Here is a 20,182-nt window from a genome sequence, read left to right on the forward strand (position 1 = left end):
TGTCTTTCTTGAAAGAAGAAAGATTGTTGTCCCATCCTATTTTATTTTCAAAGTTGTAGTTAGATAGGGGGAGCCTTCCCTTAATTAGGAGAGTTTTACTCACACGCTGTGGTTGAAACCACAATTTTGTATATTTCCCCAAGTGTACAAAATTTTCAACCAACAAGGTGATACTGATTCGGGTCAAATAGACATTCAGAACTTCAGAGATCGGGTATATTCTCCTAACGCTTATGGCAAGCCCAGGCGGATGATGGAAAGTGGTATCACCCAGGTGGTAGGTTTCCCTCCATCCGTGCAAAATTATGAGCTAGTAGTTGAGGTTGCCCGACATTATCAGCCAAAGGCCAGATTAGTGGTTCTAGAAAATATGGTGCTAGCTGACTTCACACCTGAGGCAATTGGGGATGCATTTGACATCCCATTTCCTGATAATCCCATTGCTACAACCATAGATGAAGCACAAGTTGCTTACAACATGAACCCTGCTAAGTGCAGGACATTGATAAACGAAGAATGGTATAAGGAGAGAAGGTCTCTGAGTATTAGAATCAGTAAAAAGACCCCCAAAAGTGACTTTCATAACGAGCATGGTGATATGGTCACCTTACTTAGCCGGGTTATGGGACTCCCTCAATCTAACTTTTTTAAAGAGTGGATGTTCTACTTTACGGAGCAGGTCTCTGCCGGGAAATCCAGGTTCGACTGGGCTCAGATCATCAGTGATAACATCCATACACAGCTGGTTGAACTTGAAGAAAAGAAGTACTTCACCATGATCTCCTACCTAGTTTATATGTTCGCCCAACACCAGCTGCTGACAGGATTAATCAAAAAGGGTGAAATTGAGAACGGCCCAAATCAAGTCAAGGTGTACGAATGCTACCCTCAGTTGCACTACTACGACATAGCTCAAAGGAAAAAGAACAACCCTGCTTATGCAATTGGTCAATATGAGCGTGTCAATGACACCTTTACAATGCGCCTAGTCAGGTTGATGCAGGGGGAATTGCACATAAGGCTCTCAGAGCAAGCTACCATTTTGGTACAAAAGTACGACGTCTGGTTTATTCAATTCCCTAGGTTCACCTATATCAGGATAGCCGGCTTTGAGGGAGCTCCGTTCCGATTTCCACGCTATCCGACAAACAAAATAGTTCATATGGAAGTTGGAAGGCAAGCACATCCAACGGGTAACTTTCTCAGAGATAAGAAACAGTCTGGTTTTACCTTCCCTATGATTTTGGGTAACCTCGATGTGCATTTCAAAAATTCAGTGCAAGCCAATGAGTCACTTGCTGAATTAGCATCTTATGGCCTACAGGAACATTTCCCAAGGAAATGTTTTGATCATGACAATTTGGCAAAAAGAGCCTATGGCAGGCGCTACAGAGCAAAGGAATCAATTAAGGACTATTGGAGAAATTGTTCCGATGACTATGAGGTCCGATGGCATGAGTATTCCAGGCTAAGTGTCCAACAGATGCGACTTTATGAGTACCGTCGGGTCCCAGATCAAGTGACAGATTTTGGAAATTGCTTGCGGGTCCAAGAGTTCGGGGCAGTAAAGTACCTTTTGCCAGGCATTGATTGGTCTCACCGTCTCAGGATCCAATTACTGATTTTGAGGTAGTAATGGCAGCTCCAAGAAGGTACACCGATCATTGGTTACACCAGCAGATTGAGAGACTAACCCATGAAGGAATTCAATTTACATACCATATGATGGGCAGTCTCGATTCCCAGTCTTCGAAAGATGATGGAACCTCAAGTGCACCGCAGGAAGAGGTTGAGAAACCTGAAAAGAGGAAGAAAGCCAGAGCTAATAGAGGGACTCGGGCATCAAAAAGAACTAGAAGGGAAAAGATCCCTATTACCTGAGGTCAGTTCGTCATCCAAGGACCCCAGTTCGGAGGATGGCATAGTTGAGCTTGACTATATACCTGCTCTGCCCTCCCAGAGCGATGTTGATGCATCCGAGGCTAATAATCCTCCAACACAAGATGAGCTAGATGCAGAGGTCAGGATCATTGGTTCTAGTGAACCTGGAAATCAAGTTGGGGAAGGAGAAATTCCGCCTAATCAAGAGGTTGATATGCATGAGCTCACCCAGGGGAGTCGACATGAATTACAATTGAATAGCGTCGGCAAAGATGACACCACCGTCGAAGGAGAACGCAAGGCGGATGAGACCCACGAGCCCGACAGAACTGAAGAGCAACCATCACAAGGGGATACCAGACAATTGTTCAGTGAGGTAGCGGAGAACTCAGCTATAAGTAAAGGGCTGGATACTGCATCTATTCCTTCTATGACAGATCAATTGCAGATAGGCAGTTAACGAGCTGAAACCTCTAAGGAGCAAAGTGGGAATTTGGCCATAACATCCGGGCAAACTATTCCTCAAGACTGGTTAGTGGCTCGTGCACAGCGGAAGGCAGCCATCAAGCCACCTATCAACTTAGAGGACATCTTCTCTCGCATAGGGGAAACAAAATCCAGAGGAAAGAAGAAGCCCAAGACCTACTCCCGGATCACCAAGGATGAACAGAGGAATCGCACCATCCATATCGCTACCCCACCTGTCGATAAGCCAGCAGATCAAATTGCATTGGCCGATTATAGCATTGCAACCATCCCGATAGGGCGAGCCACCAAAGAGCAAGAAAGGGAAGAGTTCAAGGACTCCGTGCAAAATATGCTCAGGCAACTCGACGAAATGACTGCTGAGAGAAACATGTACCGAGTTCGTGCTGAGCAAGCTGAGGGATATATTGATCAACTACTAAAAGCATTGCAACATGCCCCTGAATCCCATGTAACCCCATTGGCATTGGCACAAAGGACTACAACAGAGTTTGAAGGAGTACGTGATACCGCCAAAGCTGTCAAGGAATGGATTCGAGACATTAAGGAAAAGGGAGAGCGGATCATTGAAGATGTAAAGGAAATGGCCCACCACCGAGAGACAATTCTGGTCAAATTGTTCGAGGAAAAGAGGGAATGTCTCAGGGTTCATGAGGTGGTTGGTACAATTCTCCCCCTCATGAGGGCTCTTTTCTGAACCCACACGCAGATTCCTACATTGTCCGCCATCTTAAATCCTTATGACATCAGCATTTTTAAAGAATGGTACTGGACTGCCAACATGAAGAATGACACAAAAGGCACCATTAATAAAGAGCAGGAGACATGCAAGGAAATTTTGAGGGACATGAGGGATCTTGGTGGAAGGATCCTCGGATCAATGGTTCTGGGCTAGAAAAATAGTTTGTCCAATGACCAAGTACAACCAGATTGGGAGGATAGATTGAGAATTGATAAGGTCACATACTCCACAGAGGACCTAGAGTTTGCCAGTAGATTGCATTCAGACATTTTATGTTTTGAAGCTCATCGGTCCGATTGGAAGGATGGGTTAAAGCATGTAGATTGCCACTTGGAGGGTATGCAATATAAAATACGCCATCCTCCTATGCCTCAAAGCATGGTGTTGTTCCAACTATGCATCAAATTTCAAGACTATGTTCGGGCAGAACGTGCGGCAGGTCGGGACCTCTGGAAAGAGTATTTGCACGGCGAGGATGAATTTCTGGAAAAAGGGTCTACAACAGAAAAAGAGAAAGTGCTTTCATAAAGTGCAAAATTCTTTTAAAATCTTAAAAAGCACTTTTTGGCCATAAAGTTCATTTCTAACTACCAAAACAGTTGTAAATCTTGAGCTCCGTGCATGTGCACTTTTTGGAGCAGCTTTTTGGTAGTTATTAATTACCTTTTTGGGTAGTTATTGTTTCTCCTTTTGTGGTTGTTGATATTTTGCCTCCCATTTATGGGCATGGGTACTATATTGTATTGATGAATCTAGGCCACTTGTTTTGTTTTAAAATTGGCCATAAATCTAAGTTTTGAAACTCTATTTAAAGGGGTTGGTTTTCCCTTATTTTTGTGAGAAGTCTAAGATTGTTGTTGAGACTCTGGCGAAATTCATGCAGAATTAATGGAAATTAAAGTCGTCTTATTTCTTTGTGAGTGCATGGTCTCCTTCTTCACCATTTAATATTCTTGTTATGTATTTTGCTTTCAGATAGTATTTTGGGGGATAATATTTGATAGAAACCTTGGTGTTCATACCATTAAGGATTGGTTGATTGTCATTCCCCCTACATGGTTAGTCTGAACCCATTTATGTGCTTAGTTCGGTTGTTGAACATCAAATGAGTGGATGTCAAATTCTGTATTTATGTTTAGTAGCATGAAAATCCAACTCCCTTCGAAGATTGCACTAGATTTTACAACATTGTGCTTTATTAGCTGATAATGCTAAATCTAGTTTTTTTTAAGGTTTCCGTCTATTTTCCTGAATATGCTATCTTAGATAGATTAATTAGATATTTTCTATCTCTTTTCCCTTCCTTTTTTCCTTTTTTTATCAAAAGAAACCATACAGTCAAGCTGAAATAATATCAATCAGAAGCAAAATCAGATGATATAGGATTGTTGAACTTTAGGGAACCCGTTCGAAACCGATTCCATCTAACCTTAAGTCCCCTTTGTGTTTCCAACAAAACACATCAAACTACTAAGCTATCCTGCAATCAAGACCTGACAACCAAAACATTGAGGTCATCCCCATTGATCAAATTCACACAGCATTAGGGATTTCCTTATCTCAAGAGAGGATAGGATTCTTAGTATTTCTATTCTGCATTGGCCGCATGAAGTTGTAAGTTCTGCGATTTTAGACACGTCAACACTGCCCAAATTTCTCATTTCCCGACTCTCCCTGCTAGTGTTGCATCCTCTTTTATCTTTCTAATGTTTTCCCTTTCAATTTTTAGAAATTTTTAACAGCCGGGATTTAAAACCCTACTTATTTTTTAGTTTCTTCAATGTACAAAATCAGCAATGGCAAGTTCAATGCAAGGCAACAATGAGAAATATAATACATGAAAGCATGGCACAAAGGTTGAGACCAAGGCTACATTGACCTGTAATTTTCGTAGGTTTTCCATGAGAGGAAGAGTTGATAGGTCAAAATTCCACCTTGCTTAGAAACATAGACATGATGTGAAGGTCCACCTTCAAGTCCCTAATGAAGTGAGAAGAGAAATTTATGCACTACTTACCAATTACAATATGAAGAAAATCAAAAGGAAGGGGACAAGAGAAGCAATGACAACAGCAATGAGTTCCAACCTAGAATTGTCTACAAATTCTTTTTTGGCCCACACATTTGGCATCCACTTTTCTTTGCTGAAGAGAAATCTAGTTGTCTTCCTTTTTCACCAAATTTCTTCACTTGAAGGTACCACTTGGAACAAAAAGAAACGTCATGAGGCAGCAACAAACTTTTGGTACTACAATTACCTTTCAATATTGCAAACCACCCATATTAGAAAGCGTCAGTCAATTCATTGATGGTTATAAGGGGTTTAAGACTTCAACATCTAAGAATTTTAATGGTCCGTTGCTAGAGAAAACCATCAAAAATACATGGCTTGTAGATTACTAGACTAAATTATCGTGCAAAAAGGGTTGCCGAATTTTATAGATGGATGGATCAACGACAAGAACAAAACTCTCATCAACTTCTTAGCAGCTTTGAGTTGCACATTGATGTTCTTTAAGCCCATATATGCCTCACATAAAGTCAGAAATACTAAATCTTTATGCAATCTATTCGAGGAGGTGATCCAAGAGATTGAGGTTGAGAATGTTGCCTAAATTGTCACAAACAATGCAGCAATATATGTAGCCATGGTGAGACTCATCAGGAGAGGCACCCCACTTTTTGTTGGAGGCCTTGTTTTGCACATTGCTTGGACCTGGTGCTTGAAGACATTGAGAAGATTGGATGGGTTGAAAGTGTAGTAGAAGATGCTAGACAAAACACCAAATTTATCTACAACCATAATTGGGTCCTTAGTTTGATGCAAAAGCACACAAACGGAAGACATTGAGAAGATTGGACGGGTTGAAAGTGTAGTAGAAGATGCTAGACAAAACACCAAATTTATCTACAACCATAATTGGGTCCTTAGTTTGATGCAAAAGCACACAAACGGAAGACATTGAGAAGATTGGACGGGTTGAAAGTGTAGTAGAAGATGCTAGACAAAACACCAAATTTATCTACAACCATAATTGGGTCCTGTTGACGTGTATTTTGTACACCATCATACACAGAATAAAATACCAATAGGCATCTTATCCTCTCTTGAGAAAATAGTCTCTAACTGCTGAAGCTTCGCATAAAGGATCAGTTAGGTAGACTCCAAGGTTCTTTTGGTAGGGTCTCTACATGTGGACAAGCTCCAGTGGTATGATGTGATTTGTTGGGATCACAAGGGGACTTACATGTGATGATTGAACTTCCGATCTGCTTTGCTGGGACACGGGCTCTTACTAACTTAGATTTAAAATAATGGGAAAAGGATGGGGGTGAAGAGAGGATCTAATCCTAATACTAAGAATGTAGGAGCAATGATTTGATTTTTGATGAAACTCTAACTAGATCTTGTTTTGACATCAATGGAACATCTACACAAGGCTAGTGCGATCTTCTAAGGGAAGCTTTATGATGTTCAAATCATCACCGCAGGCATAGATACCATCCAAGTTGATGCATATCAATGAAGAGGCAACAAATTGAAATTGAGCTTAAGCTGAACGATTCCAGTTGACTACACAAGGCAAGTCTGCAATCAACAAACTGCTAGTAGTATGGATATACGAATTCCACCATTAATCAATCACATTTCCTCCATTCATCTAATCATCTACCATCTAAGATTGAAGACTCAACAAGAAACCATGCAAATTGCAAGAAACGACACACTTCACCATTACTTCAATGAAAATGGAGTTTGTTTACAATCAATGGCAACAATTTCTTGCCTTGTCCTCCTATTCTACTCTACTCTAATTACTATTCTATCAACTATATTCTAACTCTTCCAACTATTTACATGCTATCTCTAACTTATTGCTAATTAGCCTTTACAAATGAAATGTCTGGGCTTATATAGTGCCCACAATACAATTTGATGGCTTAGATCAATTCAAGATCAATGGCCAAGATTTTACAATGAAAACCCTAATTAGGGTTTGTTACAACCATTACATAACATTTAATGCTTGACCAATGATAAAATTGTATTGCTTGGACACATGTCCCTTCTAGAAAAATCGACCAATAGATAGCCGGGGTAGGTACATCGGAGTTTGTGCCATCTTCCATGAGTTAAGTACATTGAATCTGGACATGCTGAGGTGGACCACACTGAGTGGAGGAGCGATGACTAGGATGCCACCTCATCTGACACTTGTAGCTTGCTAGATATTCAATTTGGATGTCGTTGAGAGGCTATCTTTAATTAACTCTTGTCCTAACTCCTTTTGTCCTTGATTTGCAAGATGATGATGTACCTCGCCTTGGAACGTTGGATTGAGAGAGGTCGCCCCTGTCCTGGCTTGATCGTCTCGGCGAAGACCGTCCTTGATCCGGCTTGATTTTCCTTGATGAGATCTCCATTTGATGCCTACACAACATTTCAAAATTAGTGACATGATTTTGCAATGAATAGCATAGATTAGATTAATTTTTAGGAAACTTCATAATAAATCCTTAAGTTATTATTTCCTAAAAAACGATTGAGCTAATACAATTCAAAATTCAAAATTCAAGTTTAAGGCAATGACGATCAAAATTCGAAATTAAAACAAAAGATCTGGCCATACCTCTCTTGAGAGCTAACACTAGAATGCAAAACAAGGAATTTGCCTAGGCAAAATTCAAAATTTGATGGCCTTCAACGTGATCTTCAAGTTCGCCTTTGATGTGGTCTTCAACTCTTGGCAAATTCACTCAAATGAAGTATCGCACCACCTTTGATGTATTAGCGCCACCTTTGGTTTGAATGGAATTCGCACCCCTTCAAGCACACTTCGCACTATCTTCGTTTTCCTCAATTCGCATGTAGAAGGATAAAAATAATGATGTGAAAATAATAGTTTTCACCCCCCTATATATATAGCGCTTGCACCTCAATTCATCCCTTAGGCCGACTTGATAAAATATAGCAATTTTGAACGATTTTTAAATGATTTTTAATTAAATAACAAGGCCGACCTACATGCCAAAGCGCTCCAATTCGATTTTTTTATAGATTAATTAATAATTAATTAAATGCCTTTTGTTTTTCATTTATAAATTTCGATTTTTTAATAAAGGCAAAATAATTAATAAATGATCAACGCCATATTAAATGCTAATTTAAATAGGATTTTCAATTTTATCGAACTTAGCATTTGAAATGTTTATTTGGCGCCAAAAATTTGAAAATGAAGAGGACGTACCTCATCGCTCTGGTCCCTTGGAGAGGGACAGGAGTGATCCAAGATTTTGTCATAATTCTTGCAATTTTAACGTTCATCTCCTTCCTTTCTACGTTCAATATCGATCATTTTGATGGGTCCTTCGAATTTGATTGCCTTGCATGTGCGCATAAGTGCCTTTGGGTGTTCATCACCCTGGTCCTTGTCCAAAGGACAGGAGCGATCTCCATGTTTTCACGTAGACCTCGCATTTTTGATCTTCGATCCTTCATTGTAGAGCGAATAACATCTTTGTTCGTTCCTTCTATGCTCGTTCCATTTGTTTGCATGTGGTGTTTGGACATTTAGAGGGATCATCGCCCTTGTCCCTTGGAGAGGGACAGGAGCGATCCATGTCTTTCTCCATAATCTTAGCAATTTTAAACTTTAATCTTCGTTGTGATGTCTTCCAAACGCCGTCCTTTACCTTGTTCATCCTTGCCTTGCCTTGATTGTGAAGGATTATGAGTGCTTTTGATGGGATCGCCTTGGTCCTTGTCCAAAGGACAAGAGCGATGTGAGCTTTTTAGCATGTTTGACGATGTTTGGACGTTCAAGACTCTTGCATGTGATCTTCAAACGATGTCTCAAACCTTGTATGATCTTGTGGAGCTTGACTTAGCACGCATTTGAAACAAAATGGAGAGTCCAAGGCAAATCGCCCTGGTCCCTTGGAGAGGGACAGGAGCGATATGGTCCCTATGTACATCTTGGTGATCATTTTACGTTCAAAATCTTTGTGTATCACCTTCAAAAGGCACCATGGACCCTCTAAGACCTTGCAAACCCTTGATCTTACGTAAATCTTGCATGAAATGGCCAATATATCCAACATCGCCCTGGTCCCTTCCTGAGGGACAGGAGCGAACTAGGTCTTAGGGTGCAAATTTCTTCATTGTGATGACCTTTAAGTGTTTGTGCTCGATGAAGATGCCTTAAGATGTTCTTGCCACCCTTCGTCTTGACTTAGATCGATTTCAAACTTAAGTAAAAGGCAATATAACCATTGTATTGCCCTGGTCCCTTGGAGAGGGACAGGAGCGAACTGGGCATTTTGGGACCCTTGTGGACGTTTAAAAATTTTCAATTTGTATTCAATGAGTTCATCTCACGCTCTTCCTTGCCTTTGGACGTAAACTTGTCTTGATTTTTGCCTGGATTTTGCCCAATGAAGGACATCGCTCTGGTCCTTCAGTGAGGGACAGGAGCGAATTTGACCCTCTAGGCAAAAACTTCATCATTTCGTTGTTTCTGATCAAGTCTGGATGCTCTATCATGCTCATTTCGTCCTTCACCATGCCTTTGATGTCTCGATTCATCCAAACAAGGTCAGGAATGGCTCGACTAAGCATTTTCGCTCTGGTCCCTTGGTGAGGGACACGAGCGATTCGCCTTGGTCCCTTGGAGAGGGACAGGAGTGCTTTTCGCTCTGGACCCTTGGAGAAGGACACGAGCGAAATTTGACTTTTCGCACTCTCTATCAGGATAATTTTTATGGAATATAACATTTAAGTATAAGTGACTTATACTTTAAGTTATATTCCATATATACTTTCAGGATGTTTGAGAGTGGTTTCAGACCTCCAGGAGTTATATTGCAAAATCTAGTTTTTGGAGGTTTTTTCAGTTTCCAGACTTAGTCAAATTCAGGATCAGGGCATTCCAGACTTAGCCAAATTTCAGGATCAGGACCTCACTCAAGCCAGACTTACTTATCCATGTGATCCCCTGGGCGACGTTCAAAATGCAAAGGCCAACTAACAAAACCCTAAAAAAAACCTAAAGAACAAACCCTAAAAAGCAAAAAAAACATGGGTCCCCATTTGCAATGGGGCGATGTGTGAAAACGTCACAACAGGTCCTTAGTTTGATGCAAAAGCACACAAACGGCAAGGAGCTTGTGCAATTAGGGGTGACACAATTTGCTACCAACTTCCTCACTTTGCAGACCATTGTTGCCTTAATTCAATCTCTAAAGAAATTTTTTGTGAGCAATGCCTAGATGGACTCACCATATTCCCAAAAAAAACAAAGGGGAGAAGGCCACAAAAACTATTTTTGATAAGGTGTTCGTCAAAAAATTCAGAGGAGATACTCAGGGTAAGTAACAATTAGATTAAAAAACCTTTGTCCTTCCTCAGTATAAACTCTTTTATCACCAATAATTTTACTTGACAATGCTATCATATGTGTTCCGCCCCTTACTTACTTAATGCAAACATATTATACTTATTAATTTGAAATCGATATTGATACCACTAACCCTGCCTATTTCCTTACCTAATAGAAATTCAATATTGTGCACACTAGGCAGAACTTAATGTACCCAAATAATGTGCTTTTTTTATAAGATTCTTTGTATCTGATATTCCTCTTTTATTGCACTCATAGTTTCTAAAGCATAAGAATTCCAAAAATACTGTCCCTTCCTCAGACTAAGTATTATAGTAAAAGTTGTTACTATTCAATAATCATATTGTCAGCATTGCAATGTAGCTCTCATTAACAGTGATTCCTTGCAAGACATAGATTACCTTGCAATAGGATATCGAGCCTAAAGTTCTACATACCTTTTATAGTTACCAAGAGCACATCTTCCTTCTACTGTCTTTTGTCCATCTGCAGGAAATAGATGTATCACATAAATATGAGACATCTACAAGGAACCAAACAAAATTCAAGAAATAACTATCAATCACAAACTGAATTCCTTGTGCCTATTCAATCTGCCCATTAAAATGGACTTTTTGGTGAACAGCAAATTTCAATTCACATGGATGTAACATTTAACTGAAGATAAGAAATGACTAATGAGTTTTTTTTTTTCAAAAACTATTTTGGTGACACTGCTTACTATACCAGACTTCTAGCCAACAGGAAATCCATGTCATATTGAAATAACATTTAAAATGTATACTCTTAAGTCATCATATTTAATTCTTACTTTAAAAAGACCACCAGTAACAATATTATAGACCCATCATATAAGGTGAGCAATTACAAGTTTGAATATGATATGGACTTTAATTTTGTAATTCTTTCATATTAAGAGGAAATGTATCCCCAATCATAGATAGCTAAGAATACTAATCAATTATAATTATATTTTTTTAATTAAAGATCATAACTAAAAGTTGTCTTTCAAAAGAAGGCAAGGTATCTCCCATTCTCCACGTTTTATATAAGTAAAGATTGTATGACCTATTTCGAAGTTTTAAATTTTAGAAGATTTATATGACATGTCAATAAGAACATAAAAATGTTTTATCTTACCAAATGTTATATTTTTGTTGTCTTAAAAAATTTGCATTTACCTAAGGTTTAACTCAGAGGTACCACTAAAACCATCGTCAAACAAACAGTTGTACAGGCACTGAATCTTGTTGACACAAATCATAGAACCAACATTTTGACTGGATTGAATGCCATGCAAAGATGCCTGTTCACAAGCATTTCCCATATTCAATGTTTGAACATATGATAACTGCAACATAAATTTCAAATATTTTATAATTAACGGACATTGGCCTCAAGGAGGATGAATAGCGATAAGAAAATTGAAACTAAGTTATGTTGCATCAAATTGAATACACCTACAACCTAAAATATTTGACGTCCATAGGTGCAAAATTCTACAGTGTGAAAACTGAAAAATAAATTGAATGAATGATTCAATAATCGGATGATTACATTGAAAGATATACACACGTATATATAGAGGTTACAAGACGATGTTCTATAATTAGAACATAATGTTAAAGTAAAAGATTAAAGAGCTAAACGCTAAATTAAGCATGAAAGCTAAATTAAGCTTAAAAGCTAAATAAAGCTTAAAACTAATTAACTAAAAAGCTAACTTAACAAGCTAAATAAGTCGACAACTTAAAATAGAAGATGACCACTAAAGATAGAAGATGACCATTATAGAAGATATTAATATTATTTTAACACCCTCCCTAATGGTCATTGTACTCAATTCCGTACAGAAAACATTGCAGGTGTAATGATCACAGATGCAAAGAACACTCTGCTGCTACGGAGACCCTCCCAGGATCTGCAAAATGTAAATGACCAAGAGTACCAAAAGCCATCCAAGTGAATGTAGCCTTCACACGCGAATTAGAGTTCTGGCACACACGAATTACTGAAGCCTGAAACAATGATTTTTAGGAAAAAATCAGCAAACCCTTTTGTAGAAGAGTACCAACTCCAAAACTGATTGCAAGATACCACGGTTGCAGATGTTTGCCCTGGCAGGTGCGACCCAAACTGATTGCAACAAAGCTCGATTTTTTAGGAGAAAAATCAATCAAAACCAGAGAACTTCACGAATCACAAATCCCACGCGAACTTCGTGTATTACAGATGATTTTTGAGGAAAAATCGTAAAAACCAGCAAACAATTTTTGAAGAAAAAATCGTGAAAACCTAGAAATCCCACGCAAGCTTTGCGGATGACAAATAATAATTTTTAAGGAAAAAATTCTAAACCTTGAAATAGGAACCCTCGAAAAGAGAATTTACGATTTTGATGAGAAAATCAAAAAACCAAGAAATCTCAAGTTACAAATCATCATTTTTGTGGAAAAAAACGACAAAACCCAGATAACTAAAATCTTACGCAAATATCGCGAATTACAGATGAGATAATTTTTAAGGGAAAATTATAAACCCTACGAACAATTTTTGAGGAAAAAATCGTGAAAACCCTCCCATGATTTTTTGTGAAAAAAATCAGAAAACTGACAGACAATTTTTCAGGAAAAAATCGTGAAAACCTTGGGACCTGTAAGACGAGGTCTGACCCAAATCAATCTGATAAAGGTAACGATATTCAAATATCATGAACATGCACTATTTCCAAGTGTTGTGACAGTTGTTGAACTTTTGACTATGTTCCAACATGATGTTGGTCAAAGATGCCATCACGAAAATGGAAGTTGAACAAGGTCAATCTGATTCAAAAATCAGAATTGAAGCAGCTGCACAAAAAATCTGAAACCCTGGAGGAGAATTTTGGCACGATTTCGAGGTTTGGAAGAAACTCAAAAATTAAAAAATTTCTGCAAACTTAAAACAGCATATAAATGGTGACCAAAAAAAACAGCAAAAATCCCAACGTCCACAGAAATAGCAGAAATTGTGAACTATTTTTAAATTCCAAGGCAAATTTGTTGGCACAAAATTTGAGGTGCGAAAAACAAGGCACCCAGAAAAATCTGAGACCAACCCAAAAAAACTCTTGAAAAACCCACCAAGAATCTGCAAGATTAATAAAATTTCGACTTGAACTGAAGGGTCAAAACCCTAGTCGAAAATTGCAGAAACCCTAGGAAAATTTTCAATCTACAAAAAAAAAACTCCAAGTTGCAGGCCCGAAAATCTCCAAAACTCTAAAAAAAACATGAACTGCTGCCCAACACAGAAATTCACCCACAAACCAGAAACCCTCAAAAAGCCTTCTAACAAGCAAAATCGTTTTTTTTATTAAAAAACAATTAAAAAAATCTGGAAAATATTCCAGAAAGAATGGCATGAATTTTTATTAAAAAATTTGCCAAACTTTAAAGAATCCCATCGACCCGCTCTGATACCATGAAAAATAAATTGAATGAATGATTCAATAATCGGATGATTACATTGAAAGATATACACACATATATATAGAGGTTACAAGACGATGTTCTATAATTAGAACATAACGTTAAAGTAAAAGATTAAAGAGCTAAACGCTAAATTAAGAGTGAAAGCTAAATTAAGTTTAAAAGCTAAATAAAGCTTAAAACGAATTAACTAAAAAGCTAACTTAACAAGCTAAATAAGTCGACAACTTAAAATAGAAGATGACCACTAAAAATAGAAGATGACCATTATAGAAGATATTAATATTATTTTAACAAAAACAAAACTATATTAATGTCCATTAGTAACATATGGAAATATTCAAATTGACATCTAATCACCATATAAGCCATACATATTCAAAGTGTAAAAGAGAAAAATAGGGAAGACATTAATTATAAGCTAAAATGGCATACAACTACATGGCCATATAACTCTGAACAATTTGCAAATCTACTCAACCACACTGACTAGAATTTGAGTAATTCCTGGAACTATGGAGCTCTCTCTAAATCTTGGATAGCACTCTAGTAAATATGTCAAAAGTAGTAAAACAAACAAAAGCATTTTTTCAAGAATCTAGTGTTCAATCATAAACTTTAATGATGAAAGATGGAAAAAAATAGTAACAAGTATACAGTCAGACCTTCCAGATCAACTAACTCGTGTAATCTTAAATTACTTGGAGGTTGAAAGTTGAAACAGAGAAAAAAATTTATAGATGTGTAAGTTCAGCTACAAGACCTCAAAGATCTCAAACCCATCAAAATTTAAACAGTTAAAGATACAACCAGACATTAAACAATAAATACTATAAGAAAATGGTAAATGAGAAGTTGCAACCACATGTGCTATAAATCTAGGGCATACAAAGAAGAAACCAATAAAATGTCCTTAAAGATATAAGCCATAAGTGAGATGTGTAACATTGACAGAAATTTTCCCGAGATTGTTACTCAAAAGATATCAATCGGTCGTCATCTCTTGCAACAAACACCACAGAAAGTGCCATTCAATTAGAAGTCAAAACAACAGCAAAGGAAGTCAATCCAGAATTTTAAGGCACGCATTGATTGGTTTAAACACTAAGTGAGCCTCAGTGTTTTTTAATTTTATGCTCATTCTACAATCAATGCAGAAACAAAGCTAGTGCCTATTTAAAATGTAAAAGATTGTTCTCAATCCAGAACTTGAACAACAGAGACTGATTGGTTTAGCCAGTAAGTGAGCCGAAATGAGATCGAATTTTAACATTCATTTTGCAACAATGTAGAAACAAAGCTGCTGCCCATATAATATGTAAAATAAAAAGACTCTGCTTGATCCATAACTTTAAGGCACACATTGACTGGTTTAGCCAGTAAGCAAGCCTTATAGGTTTTTAAATTTGACATCCATTATACAAAAAAAGCAGAATCAAAGCTACTTCCTATCTAATATGTAAAAGACTGACCTAAATCTAGAACCTATAAAGCATGGACTGATTTGTTTAGCCAGTAAGTCAGCCAACATCTCTTTAAATTCCAAAAATCTATTTAAGTGAGAGGGTCACCAAGGGTTCCATCTTCTAGAGCATCCAATTAGGTATCTCTATTTCAAATTTGAGGAAAATCCAACCAAAATTGAAGATTTATGCAATTGTGGAATTTCTACCCCAATAGGGGGGTTATCCAAATACCCCTTGAATTTCTGTAGTGGAGAAAATACCCCTTAAATTTCTGCAGTGGAGAAAAAGCCTCTGCAATGGAGAAAATACCCCTTGAATTTCTACAATGGAGAAAATGACCCCTAAATCTCTGCAGTGGGGAAAATGATTCCTACATCTCCACAGTGGAAAATGACCCCTGAATTTCTGCAATGGTGCAGAGAGGCACAGATTTTCGCAATTTCTTCAAGAAACCTATTTTTTGGCGCCGACAAGTGTTGATAATGCTTCAAAAGTGCAGTTTGAGGTATGCAACACATGAGTTCATGCCATAACTTGGAACCAGTAGTTGGATGAGTGGATTAACAGCAGAATCTTCAAGTTTCACTGCAGATTTGAACTATAGCATGCTGTAATGACAGAGGATGCCCAGTTTGCATACCTAGTGCTATTTGTTCAATTTGAAGACAACCTCTCACAGCGACTTGAAATTGGATTCTCGTCTTTATAAAGGGATTCAATGCCATTTTTGAAGTTCTGGAACAAGTTTTGAAGAATTAAAGAATATTTTGGGTAGCAACTTGATTGTTTCTGTATTATATTTTTCTGGACACACAATTAATTACTACAATTTTTGTAATAACTATACATACTCTGATCTGAGCATATATTAATGCATGCTCTCAGAGTATGTCATCTCCCATTTGTGATTCAGTATCCTTTTGATAAAAATAACCAAATATTGTGATGTTCATCAGTGCAAAATTGTTGCACCTGTATTATTTTCATTGTTAGTCTTTGTTACAGCAACATTGCAATTTCTTTCATTGAAGATAATAAAGGATATTTCTGTCAGAATGGATCTTGAAGTAGGACCATGTCGTTAGCCCTTTGCAGGTCAAAATATTGCAATTTGACAATTCATGATTGAACATTGGAGTATATTGATGTGTTGTGAATGAATATGTATGTTGTTTGGACTTTGCCACCCTGAATAGGCACTGATCAGTCTGGCTTCTCCCATATGCTCAAAATTGATCATAAAATGATAAATCTGAAATCAAACATTTTACATTTTTGTATTTGTTTGAAATCCTCATATCTGAAACAACTTAATCACAAGGAAATTGCATGTTTTAAGATCTAGTTCACAAATCCTTGTCATAAACATACAAGAATTAATCTGCTAGGCATTGAGTTATAGATCTGTTGCATACTTATATTCAGTGTCAAAAAGGGAAACCCACTTATGTTTTGTAGGGCATAAAGTGCAGAGGAAAACACAACTGAAAGTGTTTCCTGTTCGTTGGTCTAACTTCTAGTAGCTCTGAGTACAAAAATTAGGTAAATCTTTAGGAGTTACATTAATACAAGTTAGGGAGTCAACAAGGTTATTGTCTCTTTAAGATATATTTATTAAAGAGTGCATGAAACAAGTTTTAAATCCTTAAAATATCTGAATTTCTTGGGTTTTTTTTATTTGCCAAATCTTTGCCAGGTTTGGGTACCGAGTTTGAGACCAGGTCAAAAATCAGCTTGTTGAGTTCAAGGCGAGTCTGAGTCTTGTGACAATGGATTATGCCATACCTTTACATGTTTACACTCTACGTGGTATGCATTTCCATTGTCATTACATGTCAATATCACTTCCTATGGGATCTCCCTTATACTTTCATGCTATTATCTTGGGCTTGAATCACTGTATCTGCCACCCTTACACACTCACATTATACATGACATCTTTTATCTTATTTCAATTACATGCTTTATCTTAAAGTCACATGATTTTCAACTAATTTTGTTATTATGGCCGTGTTGTCAATGAAGCCTGCACCCTCTGCTAAAGCTGTGAACTTCAGCTGCCTATTGAAACATGGGAACACTTCAAAGTTGTGGGTAACCTAAAAACTGAAGTGGACCTCCAGAGCAAGTTGGTTCTTTTCAAAATCTTCGCCTAAACTAACAAATTTCTTCAAGGAAAAGAGTGAGGAATAAGACATATGAAACTAAAATATAACCCTAAGGTGATGCACCAAAATGACATGCTGAAAGAGCTTAAAAGTAAGGAGTGATACACAATATGACAGTAATAAAACTCTCTTTCACAACCTAGAAAAAGGTAACCTTTGCATCAGTAATTTATAAGGAGGCTAGATAACCACAGTCCTAGGAGGAAAGAAAAACTTTCACAATCCAAAACTGATAACTACTAACAAACAGTTTATAACCTGCAAATGATTGTTCCCCTACATAAAGGCACCAATATGAAAAGATAGAGCTCCAAGGACAAGAAAACTTACAAGAAACTGCACTAAACAATAAGGACCCACAAGAACAGAAGAAAATGGGAAGGAAAGAACTAATTGTTTCTGCAAAAGGTACCACCAATCTGTACTATTCCTGGAATTGTGTTACAAAATCATTCATTTTCTGCAGAGAGAACTCTAAACATTACAGTCTGCTAGAAAAATGAACAAGTCAGAACCCTTACAATGAAGAAGGAAGGTGGTATATATCTTTCCAAAAAGCAGATAATGAATAATATATTCCACCTCCTCTTGGGCGACCATAAACAAAAACCCACCTTCAAAAGACCTGAAACAGGTCTGAAAGGGAGAAACCTAGGCCAAAAGTCAAGCCAACCCATACTGCAACCATAAAAGCTCTTAAAGCACCATAAATGGCCCCAAAATATCACTGACAGGCCTGCAAGCCTTCATTAATGCAAAAAATATCTCCTTTTTGACCTTAATCAAATAAAAAAGAAATATACATCTCATAAAGTGATTTTTTCAAAATTTATTATTTAATTAAATATTCGTTTTATTCCCAAAGCGAAAGACTTATTGCAGGATAGTCAGGATATCAGGGTGCCCAAAGCGAAAGACTTATTGCAGGATAGTCAGGATATCCTAAGAGTGCTCAAGGAGAACATACAGCAAGCTCAGAATCAACAAAAGTTGTATGCTGATCAGCACAGGGTAGAGCGCAGTTTTGAGGTAGGGGATATGGTATACTTGAGGCTACAGCCATATAGGCAGTCATCTCTCAAGAGGAGCGGGGCAGAGAAGCTGAAGCCTAGATTTTATGGTCCCTACAGGGTGATTTGCAGAGTGGGCGAAGTCGCCTATGAGCTTGAGCTTCCAGAGGGCAGTCGAGTACACAATGTATTTCATGTGTCTAGGCTTAAGAAAGCTATTGGTCAGAGTGTAGTACCTTCTGCAGATTTACCCCCTTTGGATGAGGAGGGGAAGCTCGTGTTAGTACCTGAGGCTATTCTGGACACCAGAGTGAGGAAACTCAGAAACAGGATAGTGAAGGAGTATTTGGTCAGATGGAGAGACCTGCCGGAGGAAGATGCTACATGGGAGAATGAGCAGGTGATACAGCAGGCTGGACTGAGATTGCTAGAGGACAAGCAATTTCAAGGGGGGCGGACTGTAATGTCTCCACTCTAGCAGATTGACCAAGCATATGTGCGTTAGCCTAGCTCTACATGGTCCCGAGGGCTAACGAAGGGTTTAAAGGGATCCTGGAGTGTTTTGGCCTAGTCATTTCCAGTTTGGGCCAAAACGAAGTTGATTTACTTAGTTTCAGGCATACTTACTATTTTTAGTAAGTCAGCAGGACACAACGGAGGCTAGTTTTGGTGATTGGATTTGATACTCCTTGGCGAGAGCTTTCCGACGAGCTATCACTCACGCTATTCGGAGTCCGATTGCTAATATATTTTAATGCCTGAAGTTTTATTAAAGTAACATTTAATTTAATTGTAAAATATTAAAGTGTTACTTTAATATTTATTTTATGTAAATCAAAGGGGCAACCAAGGGAGACATAAGTGAATATTTTAATATGTTTTATATTGAACATGTTTTATCCCACATTGTTTGAGTGAGTTGGGTCGCCCCTTGGAGAAAGAATAAAAGGGAGCTTTTGTGGCTTCATTGGGAGGTTGAATATGAGAAGAATTTGGTGTGTGAGTTGCAGATCCGTTCTTGGCATTAGAGGACGTCTATCCTCTCTTGAGACATTCTAGACGTCATTCCCTTGGGGTTTGGCCTTTGGAATCCTTTGCGATCAACTTCATTTACAGGCAGATTGGGTGCATTTTTCAGCCACAGGCAGCAGCATTATTTGGCTGCATTTCCAGCTACAGGCCGCGACACTATTCACGCGGGTGCTATTCACGCGACACTATTCACGCGGGTACTATTCACGTGACACTATTCACGCGGCACTATTCACGTGGGTACTATTCACCTGGTACTATTCACGTGGCACTATTCATCTGGCACTATTCATGCAGCACTATTCATGTTACTGTAGCAGCAGAATTAGAAACTTTTGTTGGAACATTATGTCAAAATGCTGGAGTATTTAGTGAGTTGAAAATAACCTACTTTGTATTTGAGTTTGTTAATTCTGGAAATAATATTATAACAGCAGTAGTTCAATTTCCAGCTTGCCTATTATTGTAAATTCTTTTTAGTTCATGTTATGTGGTTTCATACCTGTGCAAAGACTTAAAACCAAAAA

The 20,182-nt window shown here is 37.9% G+C and overlaps 1 protein-coding gene across 7 annotated transcripts in view; it reads right to left on the minus strand.

The window, feature by feature from the left end:
- The window catches only part of LOC131060393 (uncharacterized), a 337,900-nt gene that overhangs the window by 258,170 nt on the left and 59,548 nt on the right, over window positions 1–20,182 (minus strand). For all 7 annotated transcript variants that reach the window (XR_009110349.2, XM_057993610.2, XM_057993609.2 and 4 more), the window contains exon 4: window positions 10,947–10,995. Coding sequence is in view for 6 of the 7 variants with exons in the window: in XM_057993610.2 (XP_057849593.2) it covers window positions 10,947–10,995 (49 nt within the window). In the remaining variant the exon portion in view is untranslated. The remainder of the gene's footprint in view (window positions 1–10,946; window positions 10,996–20,182) is intronic.

Source organism: Cryptomeria japonica, chromosome 4 (assembly GCF_030272615.1).
Source record: "Cryptomeria japonica chromosome 4, Sugi_1.0, whole genome shotgun sequence".
NCBI lineage: Eukaryota > Viridiplantae > Streptophyta > Pinopsida > Cupressales > Cupressaceae > Cryptomeria > Cryptomeria japonica.